The sequence below is a fragment of the Castor canadensis genome, chromosome 16 (assembly GCF_047511655.1).
Source record: "Castor canadensis chromosome 16, mCasCan1.hap1v2, whole genome shotgun sequence".
NCBI classification, from domain to species: domain Eukaryota; kingdom Metazoa; phylum Chordata; class Mammalia; order Rodentia; family Castoridae; genus Castor; species Castor canadensis.
This window is the reverse complement of record NC_133401.1, coordinates 9,552,458-9,572,537: the sequence shown is the minus strand read 5'-3', so window position 1 is coordinate 9,572,537 and position 20,080 is coordinate 9,552,458. Positions and strand designations below refer to the sequence as shown.

At 53.9% G+C, this 20,080-nt stretch overlaps 1 protein-coding gene across 4 annotated transcripts in view; it reads right to left on the bottom strand.

Moving 5' to 3' along the window:
* The window catches only part of Ryr1 (ryanodine receptor 1), a 120,345-nt gene that overhangs the window by 482 nt on the left and 99,783 nt on the right, over nt 1-20,080 (bottom strand). For all 4 annotated transcript variants that reach the window (XM_020178572.2, XM_074057842.1, XM_074057841.1 and 1 more), the window contains 16 exons: nt 19,217-19,558; nt 15,181-15,993; nt 14,589-14,653; nt 13,043-13,187; nt 11,669-11,755; nt 10,446-10,697; nt 9,295-9,425; nt 6,623-6,665; nt 5,208-5,338; nt 5,051-5,111; nt 4,013-4,159; nt 3,728-3,862; nt 1,002-1,158; nt 542-606; nt 343-443; nt 34-85 (listed from right to left, as the gene is read on the bottom strand). In XM_020178572.2, coding sequence (XP_020034161.2) covers nt 34-85; nt 343-443; nt 542-606; nt 1,002-1,158; nt 3,728-3,862; nt 4,013-4,159; nt 5,051-5,111; nt 5,208-5,338; nt 6,623-6,665; nt 9,295-9,425; nt 10,446-10,697; nt 11,669-11,755; nt 13,043-13,187; nt 14,589-14,653; nt 15,181-15,993; nt 19,217-19,558 — 2,727 coding nt within the window. The remainder of the gene's footprint in view (nt 1-33; nt 86-342; nt 444-541; nt 607-1,001; nt 1,159-3,727; nt 3,863-4,012; nt 4,160-5,050; nt 5,112-5,207; nt 5,339-6,622; nt 6,666-9,294; nt 9,426-10,445; nt 10,698-11,668; nt 11,756-13,042; nt 13,188-14,588; nt 14,654-15,180; nt 15,994-19,216; nt 19,559-20,080) is intronic.

The following is a 20,080-nucleotide window of genomic DNA, read 5'->3' as shown; positions in this document are numbered from 1 at the left end:
CCTGCGCATGGTCCTTCTCCAACACCGCCTTACCTGCCCTGTGTGCTCTGTCTCGTCCTTGTTTATCAAATACATCAGGAAAAACCTGGAGAAGGGGGGCCGTGGAGAGAGATCAGAACCACCCCAGCTTCTGGTTTTGCGGTGCGGATTCCAGGGCGTGAGGCATGGGCTGTATTACTAGGCCACGCCCCCGGCCCCGACTCTCCCTTCTGATTGGCTGGCTGTAAACCCACCCACTGGGACACCACACCCCTTCCCTAACCGGCCCAGCCCCAATCGCTCCACCCCTGGCCGTCAGCGGCCACGCCCACCATGCTGATTGGCCAGCGGAACCCTGCTCACATGTAATTGGCCAGGTTGTGTTCCTCCAGCGTGTGGGTCTCGAACCCGTGCGGGGTCGTATCAAAGTAGTCGCTGCCTATCCCGCAGATGAAGCACTTGGTCTGTAGGTTGTGAAAAGCATCAGAGTCGAGGATCATTTGACTCTCCCCCAGACCCCCATCCCCTAACCCCTTCTGGATCTCCCCCAGACAGGACCCACCTCCATGTCCTCCTTCACTTGCTCTTGTTGGTCTCGGAGCTCACCGAACGCGTCGATAATCAGACCTGGGGTGGCAGAATGCGGGTCAATGCCCGACTCGGACCCGCAGGTTCCTACCTACCCCCCCTCAGGACCTTGTCTTCCACCTGCCAGCCCCCTAGTCTCACGGTGCTTCCCAAGGAGATTAAAACTGGGCATTTATTGATCCTTCCTATGAGACAGACTCTGCAAAAAGGTATGGACTGACCTAAAAAACTCCCACCGCCCTGAGGTTAGTACCCCATTTTGCAGATGGAGAAACTGAGGCCCAGAGAGGCTACTTCAGTGCCTAGGTAGGGAGAGGCAGGGGTGAGAGAGTAACCCAGGCCGCCTGGATTCGGGGCCTGCACAATTACCATGGAGGTAGCCTGCCTGGGCCCTCATCACCCCCTCTCCCACTCACGACCCTAACGGCACTGACCCTGGATGATGGCCAGCAGGATAATGATGACAAAGAAGAAGAAGGTGATGTCAAAGACCACCCGGTACAGCTCGTATTCATCGCCTGCAGGGTCCTCAATCTCGTCCCCGATGCCTCCGCCAGCCCGGACGCCCACGTACATGTGAAAGAGGTAGCACTAGGCAGGGAGACACACTGTCACTCATTCCATCATTCGGGTTTCACTAAGCCCTGGTAAGGCAGAGCTGCAGATGTGACAGTGACAGCCCTGGGCCCTGCCTCTGTGCTCACAGATATGACATCAGACAGCCACAGCCCCGAGACGGTCAGGGCTGGGGGAGGAAGTCAGCAGCCAAAGATCAAGACCAGGATGGAGCACAGAGAGAGGTGGCAGGAGAGCCCAGAGAGGCACAGGATGATCGGGGAAAATGCAAGAAGCTTCCAGAGGCCAGTGGGGCATACGAGCCAGCCTCGGGGACAGTGAGGCTTCCTGGAAGAGGGGGTGTCTCTGAGCTGGAACTCAGCAGTGTTAGGTGACAGTGGTAGAGCACTTGCCTATCAGTGAGCGAGGACCTGGTTCTAGCCCCAGCACCGGAAAAAAAAAAAAAAACCCTCCTGTGAGGAACTGAAAGAGGTTTGGTAAGGCTCCAAATACGGAGCTGCTATGAGCAAGAATAGGGAACAAGAGCAAGATGAGAGAGAGACTGAGAGAGAGAGAGAGAGAGAGAGAGAGAGAGAGAGAGAGAGAAAGAGAGAGAGAGAGAGAGAGAAAGCAGAGCATGGTTATGTGGGCACTGTTGCCCTGTCTGACGCTATGGTCAGGGAGGACTTCCTGCAGGAGGCAACATTTAAGTTGACAGGTGAAGGGTGTGCGTGTGTGGTCTGTAGTAGGGGGACAGAGAGAAGTCAGGTGTAGAAAGGCTAAGTCAGGAGGAAACACATGTTCTTGAAGGAACTGAAAGAGGACCAGAAAGTGAGAAAGCAAAAAAGCAAGAGGGATTGTGGTGAGACTCGGGCAGGTTAGACTCAGGTAGGACCAGCTCTTCCCTGGCTTTGTAGAACATGGTGTAGGTGTAGGGAAGCCACAGAGGGTTCTGAGTAGAGATGGGAGCGGGATATGGTCCATTTCCTCAGGAAAGACCACAGTCACCTTTCTGTGTCCCCAGGAAGTGAGGAACCTAGTTTCGTGAGTGACTGTGATGGGAACAAGGTCAGGTGTGACAGGGCCTCATATGTCAGGCCAAGGAACTGGACTTTGTCCTGAGAGCAGGAGCGGACACAGCCACATGACAGGTCACCTGAAATAAACTCCTGAAATGACTTTTAAAAAATGTTTTTGTTTGTTTGTTTGTGGTCCTGGGTTTGAACTCAGGGCCTACACCTTGAGTCACTCCACCAGCCCTGTTTTGTGATAGTTTTATCCAAGATAGGGTCTCACAAATTATCTGCCTGGACTGGCTTCGAACTGTGATCCTCCTGATCTCTGCCTCCTGAGTAGCTAGGATTACAGGTGTGAGCCACGGGTGCCCAGCTAATGACTCATTTATTTATTGCACACTGGGGATTGAACTCAGGGCCTCAAACTTCCAAGGCAAGCCCTTGGAACTATGTCCACAGCCCTGAAAATATTCTTCCATGTGTGGCCCCTGCCTCTAGGAAGTTAAAGTCAGTTTGAGTTATGATCACCATAGAAAAGCTGGAGACGTAGCTGGACGCCTGTGGCTCACGCCTGTAATCCTAGCTACTCAGGAGGCAGAGATCAGGAGGATCGTGGTTCCAAGTCAGCCCAGGCAAACAGACCCTATCTCGAAAAGCACATCACAAAAAAGGGCTGGTGGAGTGGCTCAAGGTGTAGGTCCTGAGTTCAATCACCAGTACTGAAAAAAACAAAAACAGCTGGGGGCATGGCTCAAATGCTTCAGCACCCGTGAGAGGCCCTGAGTTCAAACCCCAGTACCACCACAAAAAAAAGGGAAGAGAAAACAGAATCGAGGGCTGGACGCTGTGCTTTGAGTGAGGTGTCTAATTACAGGTAATGATGGGCTACGTCAATGTGATACTTAATACTTAATTCGTGATAGACAAAAATATTGTAAGTTTTTTTTTTTTTTGAGACAGGGTCTGGCTATGTAGCTTAGGCTGACCTTGAAGTCTCTACCCTGCCTTTTCCTCAGTCTCCTGAGTGCTGGGATTATAGGTGTGCCACCACACCGGGCCATAATGCATAGGGGTATTGTTTGCTTTTGTTTTACCTTACGGGGATGGAACCTAGGGCCTCCTTCCATGCTAGTCAAGTACTTTGCCACTTGAGACACACCCCCTGTCCTTCAAAAAAGTTCTCTCTCCATCTATCTGTTTTGGCAGTACTGGGATTTGAACTCAGGGCCTTGCACTTGCTAGGCAAATGCCTTATTTTGTTTTTGAGACAGGGTCTTGCCAACTTTGTCCAGACTGGCCTAGACTCTCGATCCTCCTGCGTCCACCTGGAGTAGCTGGGATTACAGGCACGCATGCACCTCCACACCCATCTCATAATACAGTAGTTTTCATGGTTCTAAAGATCTGAAATAATAGCTGACATTTAGGGAGCCCTTCCCATGTGCCTCGCACTGTTCAAAGGACATCAGCTGTCTCACACACCGAGCCCTGCCGGCTAGTCCATGAGGTAGGTGATGTCGTGTACCCGCTTTACAGATGTGAAAACTGAGGTCAGTCAGTCACCCCTGAGTGCTGGGGGAGGGGCTCACCGTCATCATGTCATCACACTTCATGTCAGGCTCATCCTCGTCCTCACTCTTGTTGTAGAACTTTCGGAAGAAGTTGAAGGCCACCACGGTGTACAGGTAGACCACCACAGCCAGAAGGCCCACGGTCATCACCAGCTGGCAGGAGGGCATGGACGGGTCAGCTCCCAGTCCCTCCCTCACAGGACCCCCTGCCCACAGGCACCCTGGCACAGCCCGCCTGCCTGCCCTTTCTCTTCTGTCCCTCCCACACTGGTCATGCTGGCCCCTGCCTGGTCCTCCACACACCTGCTTGCCATTGTGGGTGACGGATGAGAGGATGGTACGAAGTGTCTTGACCCCCATGGCGATGTCCAGGAGGTGGGCGGCGAAGAAGAAGTTATTGTAGTGTCCCAGGAGGGACATCACCATGTACCAGCCAAGGTACAGGAAAGACTGTGGCACACAGGGGGCTGGGGTCAGGGAGCTCAGGGACGGGGGACACACGCTGAGCACAGTGAGCCCTGTCATCTCTGGTTAGGAAGTATCTGGGAGCACTAAGGAGCCAGGGAGCACCCTGGGGGGCAGTGGGGAGCCATCTGCAGAAGGAAATCCACTGGGCTGGGTGTAGTGGTGGTGCTGCTGCCTGTAATCCCAGTTTCTTAGGAGGCAGAGGCCGGAGGATCACAAGTCCAAGGCCACCTCAGCTACATAGCAAGTTTGAGGCCAGCCTGGGCCTCAAAACAAAACAAAAGCCGGGCACCGGTGGCTCATGCCCGTAGTTCTAGCTACACAGAAAGCAAAGAGCAGAAGGATTGCGGTTCAAAGCCAGCCCGGGCAGATAGTTCCTGAGATCCTATCTTGAAAAAAATCCATCACAAAAAAAAAGGGCTGGTAGAGTGGCTCAAGGTGTAGACCCTGAGTTCAAACCCCAGTACTGCAAAACAAACAAACAAACAAAAAGAAAAGCCAGGTGCTGGTGTATAATCCTAGCTACAGGATCAGGAGGGATCGAGGTTCAGCGCCAGCCCAGGCAAATAGTTCCAGAGACCCTATCTCAAAAATACCCAACACAAAAAGGGGCTGGCAGAGTGGCTCAGGTGGTAAGGTGCCTGCCTAGCAAGCATGAGGCCCTGAGTTCAAACCCCAGTGCCACCAAAAATAAATCGTCATCAGAAGAGCATTCTGAGGACATCGAGGGGACAGGAGCCTCAGAGTAAGAAGGCATCCGAGGATGAGGATCGGAGGGACAGAGGGACTCCGGGGCCATTCTAGGGTCTAGGACACCCGGATGGAGTCGCCCTCCCCATCCCAAAGCCCCGCCCTCTGCCCAAGTCCCCTCCTCACGTTGTCTGTGAAAATGACGCCGAACTTCCAGATCTGGTATTTGACATCAATGGACATGAGCCTGTGCGGAGACGGGGACAGGAGGAGAGAGAGCCAGATGCCTGAGGGCCTGGCCATGACCACGTCCCCTGCCCGCCCGCCTGTGCCGCCCACTCACCAGGTCAGCAGTCCTGGCGGAGGGTCGGGTTGGCGCCCACTGTGCGCGGTGATCTCCAGCGAGGCCAGATCCATGCCCAGCAGCTCCGCGATCCGCTCGCGCCCGAAGATGTCCCCATGTTTGTCTAGGACCTGCACAGGAGACAGCAACATGGCTGGATTTAGGGGCATGGGGGGACACAATGAACTTTGAGAAATTGAGGTTGCATTTTGAGGTTGCATTTTTCTGGGCAGAGTGCGTCATTCTGTTAGATCCTCAGGGTAGGGTCTGAAAGAAAGACCAGCTGATTCAGTAGTCAAATTAATTGAGATAATTTATTTTAGGTAGGTAGGCAAGGAAGCCAATGTCACAGGGCTCCCTGTCTGTCACCTGTGAACCTATTTCTTCCCATTCGCCCCTCAGTCACTCTGTTCCAGCCACATCAGCCTCGTCCAGGTTCTTCAAACACACAAAGTACTCTCCTGCCTCAGGGCCTTTGCACCGGATGTTGCAGCTGTCTAGGATAGGACACTCTTCCTTCAGACTCCCACCTGGTTCACTCCCTCCCTGCTTTGTCAATTACCATTGCCATTCCTGAACCCTCTGCCTAAACCAGCAACCTCCCTTGGCCAGCACACACACACACACTTCCCACTTTATGGTTTTTCTAGTCCTTATCACTTCAATCGTCAGAATCACTGTTTTCTTCATTGCTGGATGGATCCCGGGTTCCATAAACACATCCTGGCACACAGAGAAACTCAAGAAGTATTTACTGTGTGAGCCAAACTTATGGCTTGTTTCCTACCTGCTGGTTTCTACTTCAGTAGCAGGTCCTACAATCCTTACCACAATCCTTCAGGGTTGATCGTAGTTTACCTTTTTTTTCCCAAAATGTAGTCTCACTATATAGCCCAGGCTGGCCTTGAACTCTCGATTCTCCTGCCTTGACCACCTGAGTACTGGGATTATAGGCAAACCCCATCACACCCAGTCCCCACTTTTTTGGTGTGGAAAATGAACTCAGAGCCTCACACATGCTAGGCAAGGGCTCCAACACTGAGCCACACCCCCTGCCTCAACTTCCTTTTTATTGTCTAAAAACTTATTTTAGAACCAGGGTCTTGCCATGTTGCCCAGGCTGGCCTCAATTGCCTGGGCTCAAGCAATCCTCCTGCCTCAGCTTCCTGAGTAGCCGGGGCTACTGTATGACCCTGCTTTGACTATGAGGGAAACTGAGGCGCAGAAAGGTTGACGAGCTAGGAGTGGAAAGGAAGGCACTGGGATGTGCACGATACATGTGGCATCTCACCAGAGGGAAGGGTAAGCACTGTGTCCAGGTCCCCGTGGGAAAACTGAGGTGCTCCTCAGACAGGTAAAGCCCCTTGCACACGGTCACGCACAAAGCAATGCACTCTCTACCCATGTCCTCTCACCTTCCGTTTGACGAACTTGTCCCAGTAGTTGCTGGGGAAAGACCTGCCAAGAAAAAGCACCTGTGAGATATCAGGGCATGGGGGGATAGGAGCCACTAACCAGGCCAGGCTGGCCTCAAACTCCTGGGCTCAAGAGATTCCCCTGCCTCAGCCTCTCCAGGAGTGGGAACTCCTGGTGAGTACCATCACACTTGACCCAGTGCTTTTCTTTTTCTTTACCCTTCTCTCTCCGCAACCCACACTCTCCCTCCTGCCCTTCCTATATAGCCCAGGCTGGACTGGAACCTGCAATTCTCCTGTCTCACCCTCTGGAGTAGCTGGTGTTTTTGTTGGTGGCACTAGGATTTGAACTCAGGGCCTCCAGTTTGCTAAGCAGGTACTCTACCACTTGAGCCACGCCCCCAGGCCTTTTTGCTTTTGTTATTTTTCAAGTAGGGTCTTGAGTGTTTGCTTGGGAGCTGGTGGTATGGCTCAAGTGGTAGAGTGCCTGCCTAGCAAGTGTGAGGCCCTGAGTTCAAACTCCAGTGCTGCCAAAAAAAAAAAAAAAAGCTGAATCGTTGAGTGTTCCTACTTACAGTCCCCTGAGTAGCTGGGATGACAGCTGTGTGCCACCATACTTGCCTTTTTGATTGAGATGGGGGAGGTCTTGCTAACTTTTTTGCCTGGGCTGGCATTGAACCTTGATCCTTCCCATCTCTATTTCCCAGGTAGCTGGGATTACAGACGTGAGCCACCACACCCAACCCTCTCACTGTTTTATTTCATTTTATTTGATGATTCTGGCCCTGGATGTATCAGTTTCCCAGCTGATGCTCTGGCATCCTGCCAAGGCAGCTACTGAGTCTGGTTTTACAGGAAGGTGAAGACTTATGACTCCCTGGATTCAGGCCAGTTTGGAGTGTTTCGGTTCACTGCACTTCCTGTCCTTGCTGACGCTCAAGTGTCCATGGGTCCAGCCGGAGCCCCTTCTCAGTGACTCCTCGTTCCTTCCAGCATGCATCCTTGCTTTCTGGCCCAACAAGATAATCTGGGCTCAGATTGCATTTGCCTCTTCCAGCCTTGAAAGCACCGCTGGCTCCTTCCTTCCCACAGGAAATGCTAACAAGAAGTCTGGATCTCATAGACACAATTGGGGATCGAACCCAGGATCTTGAGCACGGTAGGCAAGCACTCTACCATTGAGCTATCGCCCCAGTCCCCAGACTCTATTTTAAGCTGCTCTCATTTGTTCCCTCTCTGTTTGTCTAGCTGTCTGGTTCTCTCTCTCTCAATCTCTCTTTGTGTGTGTGTGTGTGTGTGTATATATATATATAACTGGGGATCACACCTAGGGCCTCATATATACTAGGCATAGGCAAGTGCTCTACCACTTAAGCCACACCCCAGTCCTTTTGTATTATATTTATTTATTTATTTCGGTACTGGAGTTTGAACTCAGGGCCTCACACTTGCTAGGCTGGTGCTCTTACCACATGAGCCACTCCACCAGCCCATTTTTGTGAAAGGTTTTTTCGAGATAGGATCTCAAAAACTATTTGCCCAGGCTGGCTTTGAACTGCAATCCTCCTGATCTCTGCCTCCTGAGTAGCTGGGATTACAGGCGTGAACCACCAGCACCGTGTGTTTTTGACACATGATCTCAATATCTTTGCCCAGAATAGCCTCAAACTCATGATCCTCCTGCATCTGCCTCCCAGGTAACTGGCATTACAGGGTCGTACCCCCTTCATGTATCTGATTGTGTCAATACCCATGCCGGTGACAATAAGAGAATAGAATATGCTCATTTTCCTTCTTCCTCACACCCCCCACTAGGCAGGACCCTGATAAAATATCTTCTAACTCCTATCTAAGACTAACTGGACTCCATAAGCTGTATTAACTCATTAATTGTTGCAGGATCCTTGGGAAGTCAAGTCTGTTATTTATCTCTGCTTTACAAATGAAGAAACTGAGGCACAGAAAGGCTAAGTGCCTAATCAAGAATTCTCAGCTTGGCAATGGTCAACCAAGGTTCAAACTTCACATGATGGTCTTATTCTCCCTCCCTCCCTCCCTCCCTCCCTTCCCTCCTTCCTTCTTTCTTCCTTCCGAGTGCTGGGGCTGGAACCCAGGGCCTTGTGTGTGGTAGGCAAGCGCTCTACCGCTGAGTCACACCCCAGCCTCACTCCTAATGATGCACTGGTGTTTTATAAATGAATGCAATGGGACTTGAGGGGGGGAGTAGAGAAGGCTGGGGTGCAGATTGGGGGTTGGAAACCCCACCACAGTGTCCTCATGCACTTTTCCCTTCCTGTGTCCAGGTTAAAAATCCAATGACTTCCCCCCATTCACTGCCCCTGAGTGAGAATGGCTTGCGAGGACGGGCTTAACGTGCAGGTTCCTGGGTTCCAAGCTGGAGGCTCTGGTCCAGTGAGTCTGAAGTCACGACCAGGAACCTCCATTTGCCCCAGAATCCCCAGAAAAATCTAAAAGGCATGGGAAATGTGTCTTAAGACTTTTTTTTTTTTTTTGGTGGTATTGGGATTTTGAACTCATGCTTGCTAGGTGGGTGCTCTACCACTTGAGCAGAAGATTTTATGAGCAGGAAGACCGAGCTTGGGGAGATCCAGGCTAGGCAGCAGGGTCTGAACCTCACTGTTTTGACACCCTAGGTGGGGTTGGGCCCTTACGGTGTGTTGAGCACCAGGCGGTCCCACTGTCCTTTCACGTCGTCATCCTCAGGTTGCTCGGTGATGTAGAGACCGTCAAACTCCAGCTTTCGGGCCAGCTCCTTCTCCCGCTTAAAGATTACCAGGGGTACCTAGATGCAAGGCAGGTGGAGCGGGGGGGCGTCAGGCACCTCCAAAACACTGCCAGCTCTACAGAAGCCACCCGATCTCACAAGCCTGTGTGACACCTGGTCAGAGTAGCTTTCCTGGATTTGTCAGGGTAGAAACGGGGAGGTGCTGACAGAAGGACAGGGGACAGGATGGGGAGGTGCAGGCAGAGACTCCAGGATGGGGTGAGGGCACACGGGCAGTGGATCCAGGGTGGGATGGGAGAAAAGCCCAGCGATGTGGTGCCTGCTGCAGGCCCGGACTTCCCAAGGGAGGGAAGTTCAGCTGAGCTGAAGGAGGAATGAAGCAGCAGGTGCGAGGGGGTGACGGTGGGGCGAGCACCACAGGCAGCAGGAACACTCTGAGCAACAGCTCCAAGCCAAAAGAGCTCTGGTCATTCAACAGGAAAGCAGCAAGATTTGCCAAAACTGTCAGACCTCACTGAACCAACTGAAGCTCTCCTGACCCAGCTATGGGCCACCACTGACCTTGGGATAGCTGATGTCAGAACCTACATCCCTGTTAGCATCCGTGTTGTATCTGACACCTCACAGCCCCTGAGATTTTTTTTTTTTGGTGGGGGGACAGGATCTCATTAGGTAGGCTATACTGTTGCAGCCTCCTGAGTGCTGGGATTATAGGGTGGGGGGATTATAGGGGTGCACCACCACACCTGGCTTGTCACAGGTCTTAATTTATCCAATGACCAACATGCAGAAAATAATACTCCTAATGATAAATTTGCCTCCTGATCCAGAAACTAATATAGTTACACATGCATGGCATGGATAGTCTTGAACTTGACTCCTCAGCTATGATCTGTGTCAGTTCTCAATCTCACTGTCACCCTTGCTCAAGACTTCAATCTTGTACCAGTGTTTCATTCTTACTGCAACTTCAAGGCCCCATGTCCTCTACCCCAGGACTCCAGGTCCTCTCTGGCAGTACCCCAGCACCCTGCCCCCTCCACAAGCCCCTGCCCCAGGACCACAGTCCTGGCCCACCTTGAGGCAGTTGTAACCGATAATGCAGAGAAAGGCGACCAGTGTATGCAGTAGGCTCAAGCACCGCAGGGCGGGTTCCATGTAGCCTGTGCTCTCCTCCAGGAAGTAGTACACCATGTTATCATCTTCCTCGCCTTCTGCTTCCTCCCCGGCCCCTGAGCCCCAGCCAAAGCCACCACCAGACCCTGCCCCCAACATGTCGCCAGCTGCTGAGCCCTCCAGGTCATCCTCTCCCGGTGGAGAATCAGAGACCTAAAGTGGGGACAGAGGTCAATCAGGGTGAGGATCCCCGTGTCCTGACACACCCAGAAATCACTACCTCTATTTCTGAGGTTAGACTGGGCTCCTGGCACATGCAGGGCTGGCAGGACTATCAATCAAGGTTGAGGGGCGGGCTCAAGACACTAGCTAGCAAATCAGACTCTGCACTGGGAATTTGTCCATTGAGCTGAGTGACAGGACTTAAAAGACTCAGAATTGATTGTCTTGACAGCAGAGCTCTAAAGAGACTGACTACTAAAAACTCTAATCCTATGATGAGTTGTAGCTAATATTTATACAGCACTTTCTAAACCCAAGTACTAAGTGTTGCCAATGCTAATCCTCTTTTATTTTCACAGTTCTAAGAGTAAGGCGTGGTTACTCCCCCATTTTGCAAAAGAGTAAATTGAGGCACAAGAAGATCATGCAGCCAGTGAGTGATGGGGCCAGGACTCGATCCCACAGAAGTCAATCTCTGATGTCTCTCTAGCCTGCCCCTCTGTCTTGTTTTCTACCCTGGCAAAAACTCGAGGGCCCCTTTATCCTTCGAGAAGCCTTCATCGTGTCAGCTGCCTACTGCCTTCTCCCCACACATCCTTTTTTTAGCTGATGTGAAAACAAGGCAGTTTCACTGGCTCGGTGAGTGCTGCACAGAGTGGAGCTTGTGCACATGGGGACAGGCTGGTAAGTGACAAAACCAGGCCAGAAATGCAGTTCTGCCTCCTGCTCCAACTCCTCTGAGCACTCAGATTCTGTCCCAGATGGACCCAGACGCCCCCACTCAGCTCTAGAGGGCCCCAGGCTCAGGCATCCAGGCCCTAGAATGTTGAGCCCAACTCCTTGTCTCCATACTGCAGGGGCCCTGGGAGCGTGCAGCGCTGCACCCCCCTCACCCTCATCCACCCCACAACCTGGATAAGGGCCTGACCCTCCCCCTGGGCCTGGCCCGGCAGCACCAGCACCTTATAAAACAGCAAAATGAAGTTGATGGCAAACGCCAGGAAGAGGGCGAGGAACCGCAGCGTGTAAAAGTTCCGAGACAGGTAGTTCTAAGAGGAGAGAGAGAGAATGGCTAGAGTCTGACCTCTTCCCTGGAGAATCGATCCCATAATCACAGCACCGGATCCTGCATAGCTGGTCCTACTTCCTCCTACTTATCGAGTGCTTGTTGCCCACCAAGACCTGGGCTGAGAACTTTGTATGCGTGAACCTGTTATTGAAGTGGGTACTGCTACTAAGCCCACTTTGCAGATGAGGAAACTGAGGCTCAGTGAGGTGGTGTCTTGCTCAACATCGAGTAGTGGCAGACCTGGGAGTGTGTGTGTTGTGTTGGGGATGGACCCAGGCCCTCACACATGCTAGGCAAGTGCTCTACCACTGTGCCACATCTCCAGCCCCAGAGCTGAGAGTGGAACCCAGGCAGTAAGACTGCAGTCCTTATCTCCAATCATTCTGCTTCCCGTGGGAGGTCACCTGTCTGCTTAATCCCAGGCAGGGGACAGCTTCTTCCATTTTTCCCTCTTTTTTTTTTTTTTATGTGTGTGTGTGGTACTGTGGTTTGAACTCAGGGCCTACACCTTGAGCTACTTCACCAGCTCCCCCCACCCCACCTTTTTGTGATGTGTATTTTTGCCAGGGCTGGCTTCTAACCCTGATTCTCCTGATCTCTGCCTCCTGAGTAGCTAGGATTACAGACGTGAGCCACTGTGCCCAGCCCATTGCTCCCTCTTTTTCTCTCCACTTTTTCCTCCCTCCCTCGTGCCTCCCACAAATCCTCATAGAATCACCCGCCATCTAACACGTGTTCTGCACACGGCAGCCCAGCCCCCCACCGTGCAGCGTGCATGTCAGGATTGACCCAGAGGGGAGACAGGACCCAGATTCCCAGTCACCCTCCCTTCCTCTCCAGCCAGACGAGAAGATGGATTCTTGCACAGAAACCTCAAGAGCTCAGCACCCCCGCAGAAGGTGGTGCTGTGTCTCAGATAAAACAGTGAGGCCACACTCGAGATGGGGACTGGAGTGGTGGCCTCAGCTGGATCTAGCTGGACATAGAGAAGGGAGGGGAGCCCAAGCATGTGGTCCCAGACGAATGAAGATGTGGAGGCTGGAGAAAGGATGGTTAGCCCGGAGAGCGTGAAGAGTCAAGTGAGGACCACTTGAAAATAGCTGCACTGGGCCCAGGTCCTGGCCCTGTCTGTGGGCAGTTCTGCCTTCTTGCCAGCCTGAATTGCTTTTGAGGGTGAACGTGGCACGGATGAACTCAAGGCTGGAGTGGGGAGCTGAGGTGGGTATGAGGTGAGAGGGAGCTTCTGGTGCCCACAGTGGATCCTCACCAAAAATTTCACCCTCTGCACTTCCAGTTCCCCCCAGAACTCGGGGCCTGTGCCTCTCGTTTCTTCTTTCTTTGGAGGAGGTGCTGTCTTCTTAGGGGGTTCTGGGGGAGGTTCAGGGATTTCTTCCTTCTCTCCATTCTCAGTACTGTCAGAGCAGGACATAAAAAGGGGTCAGGAGGTGCCTGAGAAATTCATTCAAAGACATTTGCTAAGTGTGTGTGAGTGTGTGTGAGTGTGTTGGGGGGCTGTGTCTGTGATGCTGTGGAAACGGGGTAATGAGACATCTCTTGATCCTAGCCACACGGGACTCAATCCAATGCTGAGTGGGGGTGGTCTTGGTCAGGATGGGGGAAGCAGGAACCTGGAGGAGACATCTGGGTCTCATGTCAAGGGGCCACATGTCAAGACTGGCATCCTTGCCAGGCATGGTGGTACACACCTATAATCCCTAGCACTTGGGAGGCATGCACTTGGTTCGACCAGCCTGGAAAAAGTTAGCGAGTTACTATCTCAAAAACAAGCCAGGGAACTGTTTTTGAGAGCTGTTTATAGGCTGAAGCCTGTAATCCTAGCCAGTTGGGAGGCTGAGATCAAGAGATCACAATTGGAGGCCAGCGCAGGCAACAAGATAGCGAGACCTCCATCTCAACCAGTAGCTGGGCACGGTGGCATGTACCTGTCATCACAGCTACTTGGGAGGCTGAGATTGGGAAGATCACAGTTTAGGCCAGCCCAGGCAAAAATGTTTGTGAGACCCCATCTCAATGGGAAAAAGCTGGGCATGGTGGTGTTAGCCTGTCATCCCAGTTATGGTAAGAAGCATAACATAGGAAGACAGTATCCATGCTGGCCTAGGCAAAAAACAAAATAACCAGAAAGAAAGGCCTGGGGGTATGGCTCAAGCAGGAGAGAGTCTGCCTAGCAACCCCAAAGCCCTGAGTTCAAACCACAGTACTACAAAAAAAAAGCAACCAACCTCCCTGCCTCAAAAAAGCCAGGTATAGTGGCTCATGCGTGTAATTTCAGCTACGAGGGAGGAGAAGGGAGGAGTAGGGAGGCTGGCCCAGGCAAAAGTGCAGAAGCCTATCTGAAAAACAAATCAAAAGCAAGAGAACTGGGGCGTGGCTCAATCACAAGGCCCTGAGTTCGATCCCTAGTGCTGGAAAAAGAAAAAAAGCATCTTGGAGGAGATCAGTGAGTCAGAACAGGAAGGGCAAAGAGCCTCCTGAAGCTTGGGGAAGGTGCTGGAGAGGAGAGGATGGTGGGCCGCAGACGTGGCTCAAGAGGTACATACAGTACCTGCTTTGTAAGCACAAAGTCCTGAGTGCAAATTCCATATTATATATATATTACAAAAAGGCCTCGTGGTAAACGGGGAGCGTCCATCTCTCTATTCCCTTGCACCGATCTCCTCTGAGCCAGGTGTGGGCTGGCCAATGCTGAGGACACAGGGTGACCAGAACCACTGCAGGCCTTGACCTCAGGAGGCTCCCAGTGCAGGAGGGAGGCAGTGACAGGGATCACACCCCTCAGCTGGGACACTCACTCTGCTTTCTCAGGTTCGGGCTCTGGCTCTGGTTCTGGAGGCAGCTCCTCTTCTTCTCCCTCCATCTGAGGGCAGGACACATGTCTGAGCCTTCTCAGTGGTGGCCTGTCTGTCCCACTACTGCTCCTCTGTACCCACTTCTCCTTATCCCCCCCAGACCCCAAATGTTACCCTTGCCCCTAGACCCCAAAAGAAAGTGGACTATCATCGTCATTGTACAGAGAGGAAACTGAGGCTCAGGGAGGTGCCGTGTGGGGCCAGGCTGACTTCCAAAGTCTCATCACCTTGGCAACCACAGGCCACCATGGCAGTCGTAGAACTAGGGGCAGCGGATGCTTTGGGGGCCTTTCCTGCATTCCTCGCAACCATGTGTGTCACTGAGGGCCTTCTTGGGTCTTTTTCCTCTTGGCCCCTTTTCTGCTTTGATCGGGTCTCTGGGTCTTTGGCTCTGGTGGGTGGCTTCCCGCAGGTCTCTGTCCCTAATGCCCTTTTTCTCTCTCCCACTGTCCCTGTCTCCCTCCTGTGCATCTCCTCCCTCTCTCTCCCCTCTACCCCATCTCTCTGCACCCCAACCCCTGACAGGTCCTCTCACCCCCAGCTTCCTCTTGATGATGGGGGAGCCTTCGGGCGTGGGCGGCTCCACTGGCGTCGTGTCACCCAAGTCCCCAAGACCTCCAACCCCCTCTGGCCGGAAAGGGCTCCCATCGGCGACAGCCACCGCCCCGTCGGCGCCAACAGGCCCGGCCTCGTCGGCGGCCACCTCCTCGTCACCCGCTCCCTCGGCGGTGTCACCCTCGCCTTCGCCGGCGCCCTCGCCATCCGCGTCGCCGCCTGGCCCCGTCGGCTGCTGGCCGTGCACCTCGTCACCCGTGGGGTCGGGCATGCCGGCCAGAAGCTCGGTCACCGTCACCTTCTTGGCGCTGTCCACCAGGCCGCCACCGAAGAGCGAGCCCCAGAGCAGACGCAGCGCGCCCGCCGCCGCCCCCGCGGCCGCCGCCCCCGCGCGCGCCACCACGGCCCAGAGCAGCGCGGCCACCGCGGTCGCCGCCTCCCGCGCCGTCAGCCGCCGCAGCCGCCGCACGCACCGCCGCACGCTGCGGTAGCTGAGACCCCGCAGCGCCCGCCCGGCCGCCGCCGCCACCTGCGCCGTGATGCCCGTCGCTGCGGTCGCCGCGCCCTCCGCGCCCCCCGCGCCCCCCGCGCCCTCCTCCGCGCCCTCCGCGCCCGCCTCGGCCGCGCCCTCGTCCTCGTCCTCCTGCTGCTCGCCCTCGGGCTCCGAGATCTGCGCGGCGATCTGCATCTCGAAGATGGTGTCCTCGCAGAAGCTCACGAACAGCTCCATCTTCTCCGACTCGCCGCCCTCGTTCACCACGTCGAAGATGAACTGGCGTTTGGACTCCTTCACCTGCAGCGCGGGGCGGAGAGGGCCCGGGCGACATCAGCAGCGACCTCAGCTGGGGAGGGCACAGGGGGGCAGCTGGACTGTCCTCAGCAGGCGCCAGCCTAAACGCTTTGTGTTTGAAGATGTAGAGTACTAGGTTGGGTGCGGTGACGCACACCTGTAATCCTAGCTATTGGGAAGGCCAACATGGGGAGGATGGAAGTTGGGGGACAGTCCTGGCAAAAAGTTCCCGAGACCCTATCTCAATCAATAAAAGCTGGGCGTGGTGGTAGGCGCCTGTCATCCCTGCTAGGCTGGAAACCGAATAAGGGGATTGGGTCCAGCCAGCCAGGCATAAGCCGGAGACCTTTTTGGAAAAATAACTAAAGAGAAAGGGGCTGGGAGCGTGGCTCAAGTGGTCGAGCACCTGCCCAACAAAGTTGAGGTCCTGCATTCAAATCCCAGGCCTACACACACTCTATTATTATTTTAGGAGGGGGGGGGGTCTCGCTATATTGCCCAGCATGGCCTCAAACTCCTTCCCTCAAGTGATTCTCCCCCCTCACCTCAAGGCCTAAAGATAGGGTCTCTCGAACTATTTGCCCAGGCTGGTTTAGAACCGCCATCCTTCTGATCTCTGCCTCCTGAGTAGCTGGATTACGGGCATGAGCCAAGCATTCAAAAAATATTAATTCATTTAACTTTCACAAACAATGCTTGCAGTAGGGCCAATACCCCCATTTTACAGGTGGGAAACAGTAGCCCAGAAAGTCACACATCCAGAGTGACACAGACGAGAGGTGGCAGATGTAGGATTTGAGTTCCCAACAAGCTGGCTCCAGAACGATCTTTCCAGCTTCATCGAAGGACAAAGTGTAGTGGCCAAGGGTAAAAGTTCTTAGCCACCAGGCCCTGAGTTCAAAGCTTTAACTGCCAAAAGAAAAAAAAAAAAAAGCTCTGCTAGGTTTTTAAATCGTGTTTCTGCCACTGAGTGCTGGGTGATTCTGACTTAACTCTCTGGGCCTCAGTTTCTCCCTCCATAAAATGGATATAATTGTAGGACCTATTATAGAATGGGTGTGAAGATATTTCTTTTTTTTGGCCATACATACTGGGGTTTGGACTATTTTATATTTTATTTTTGGCAGCAGTGAGTTTTGAACTCAGGGCCTCACACTTGCAAGTGCTCTTACAGCTTGAGCCACTCCACCAGCCCTGCGGTTTGAACTAGATGCGTGCTAGCAAGCTCTCTACCACTTGAGCCACACCTCCAGCCCTTGTTGCTTACGGTCATTTTTCAGATAGAGTCTTGTGTTTTTGCCAGGGTTGGCCTCAAACCATGATCCTTCTATATCTGCCTAAGTAGCTGGGACTACAGGCATGAGCCACTACACCTGGCCTGGGTGTGAGGATTAGGTACTGAGTGATTAGAACAGCACCTGACATACAGTGTTCATTGTTTTATGCTCCAGGCTCACGGGAGCAATGGGCCAGGAGGAACATGGGGGAGTGGGAATGGGGAGGAGTGAGCAGGAGGAGCCGTGCTTAGGGGAATAACAGGAAGGGAAAGAGTGCGCACCTGGGGGACAAGTGAAGTGTGGGGTTGGATAGGGAGGGGTGGGGTTTGCATAGCACGTGCATGGGCACAGTGAACGGGAGCTTCCTGGTGATGGGTGGATATCCAGACACCCTGCCTGCAAGGATGGCGCAACCATGTGCGCCCAGATGGGAGGTGACTGTGCAGTGATGCCCCAAGGGATACAGGTGAGTGCAAGATCTTGAGGGCTCCTGGGGGGTAGGAGGGGACACCAAGGAGTAAGGGAATGGGGTGTGAGGAGGGCGGGCAGAACAGAAGGATGTGGGAAGTGCGTGATGAAGTGGGGATCTGTGTGCAGAGGTGTGCATGGCACAAGGTGCCAGCATGCGAGGGCCTGGGACGGTGTGGGGGAGGGGCCTGCCACCACACAGCCAGTGCATGTGGTGCAGGTGTGCCAGGAGGAGCAGAAGTCAGTGTAAGAGGGCCCAGAGCCAGTGGAGGGCCCCCTGTGAGACACAGTCCACGCGTGCATGAATGGGAGAGCGTGTGGGAGGAGTGTGCAGATGCCTAGCAGCCTCTGGGGACCAAGAGGAGGTGTGAATGCAAGGGTGTGCAAGGTGGGTATGTGTAGGAGGGCCACCAGGTGACGGGGCAGGGCTGGGGGCTGAGGGCACGTGAGGGCCACGTGGGGAGGGCACGAGAAGGGGGATGGGGACCACACGTAAGCCAAGTTCATGAGGAAGCCAAGTTCACACGGTCTTACAAGGACTCTATGACGGTACTCAGGGCATTCCAGCATTTGTGGGCTGGGCACAGGAGGGGCTGGTGAACCGGACGGCAGGGCTGGGTTGCTCAGCACAAGTAGGGGCTATTTATTTCTTTTTTGCAGTACTGGGGTTTGAACTCAGGGTCTCACGTTTGCTAGGCAGGTGCTCTTACCACTTGAGCCACCCCACCAGCCTGTTTTTGTGATGGGTTATTTTTGAGATAGGGTCTCCTGAACTATTTCCCTAGGACTGTCTTTGAACCGCGATCCCCCTGATGTTTGTCTCCAGAGTAGCTAGGATTACAGGTGTGACCATCGAGGCCAGGCTAAGCAGGGGCTCTGGTGTGTTTGTGAGAGTGGTCTACGTGTGTGCGTGGATACTCATGTTTGTGCTAGGGCTACAGCCAGCATGTGAATGAATGAGGCACCCCAAGGCTGCAGGGGAGCACCCTGACCCAGAAAAAGTTAGGGGTACACACCCTGTGCTAAGACCTCAGAAGGCATTTGAGAGCACATGTCACTGGCGAGGGATGGGCCAGGACATGCCAGAGCCCCCAACGCATGTGCGCAAAAGGGTGGGCCTGGGCTGACCAGGTCCAAGGGTTTTCCGGGAAGGTGATCGAGGGGTGTATAACCACAGAAGTTCAAGTGCACGAGACTGTGAGTGAGTGTGGTTGCACAGGGCATGCCAGGGCCCCCAGGAGGAGTGTGCAAAGGTTAGGCGTGGCGCGAGGCAGACGATGCTGCTTGCTGCACGCACAAGGGGTGATACACCCACGGGTGGGCATGGGCGAGCAGGGGCTGTGCAGCGTCACAGCAGGACCCAGGCACGGGTTTGCAACAGCGGAGCAAGGCCGTGCAGGACCGCAGTGCAAGGTGCACACGGCCACCCCTCCCCCCCCCCGCCCCCGCGGGCAGGCGGCGCGCATGCGCAGGTCTCCCACCTGGGGCATCTCCCACTGCGCGCGGTTCGTCTCGGAGATCTCGAAGTAGATGCGCTCGATGCGGCGCGACGCGCCCATGATCTCGATGCGGCCCAGGTAGGGCCGGAAGTACTCGAGGATGCTCTCGGCCAGCTCCAGGAAGTTGCGCAGGCGCGGGTCGTGCGGCACGTGCTCCGACAGGTTGGTCAGCAGCACCGCCACGTTGAAGCCGATGTCGCGCGCCGGTTCCTGGAAGCGGTTGGCGAACTCCTCGAAGTTGATCATCTCGTTCTCATCCGCTTCGGAGCACGAAAGCAGGAACTGGATCTCGGGACCGGTGAACTGCTTCTGGGTGTCCATAGCCTGGGGGTGGCGGTGGGGAGGTCAGTGCGGGGACTTAGGACTGCTGTCAAAGTAACTGCGGGCTTTTCACAGAGACTGAAAAGTCCAGAATCAGCCGTGTACCGGTGGTCACTCCTGTAATCCTAGCTACTCAGGAGGCAGAGATCAGAAGGATCCGGTTCAAAGCCAGCCCCGGGCAAACAGTTCTCCAGACCCTAGCTCAAAAATATCCATCACGCAACAGGGCTGGTGGAATGACTCAGGTGGTAGAGCGCCTGCCTAGCAACGCACTGAGTTCAAATCCCAGTACTGCCAGGAGGAAAAGAAAAAGTCCAGAATCATAAATCCAGCGGTTTTGCTACCTGTGTCTTGTCATTGCCTACAAAAAGTAGTCCTGTGCAGCATTTTAATTTAGAAAATCACTATTTTAATCGTATAATTTGAGCACTGCTTTTTTCACTGAATTGTTTTTCTTTCTTTCTTTTATTTTTTTGAGACAGGGTCTCACCCTGTAGCCCAGGCTGGCCTCAAAATCATCATCCT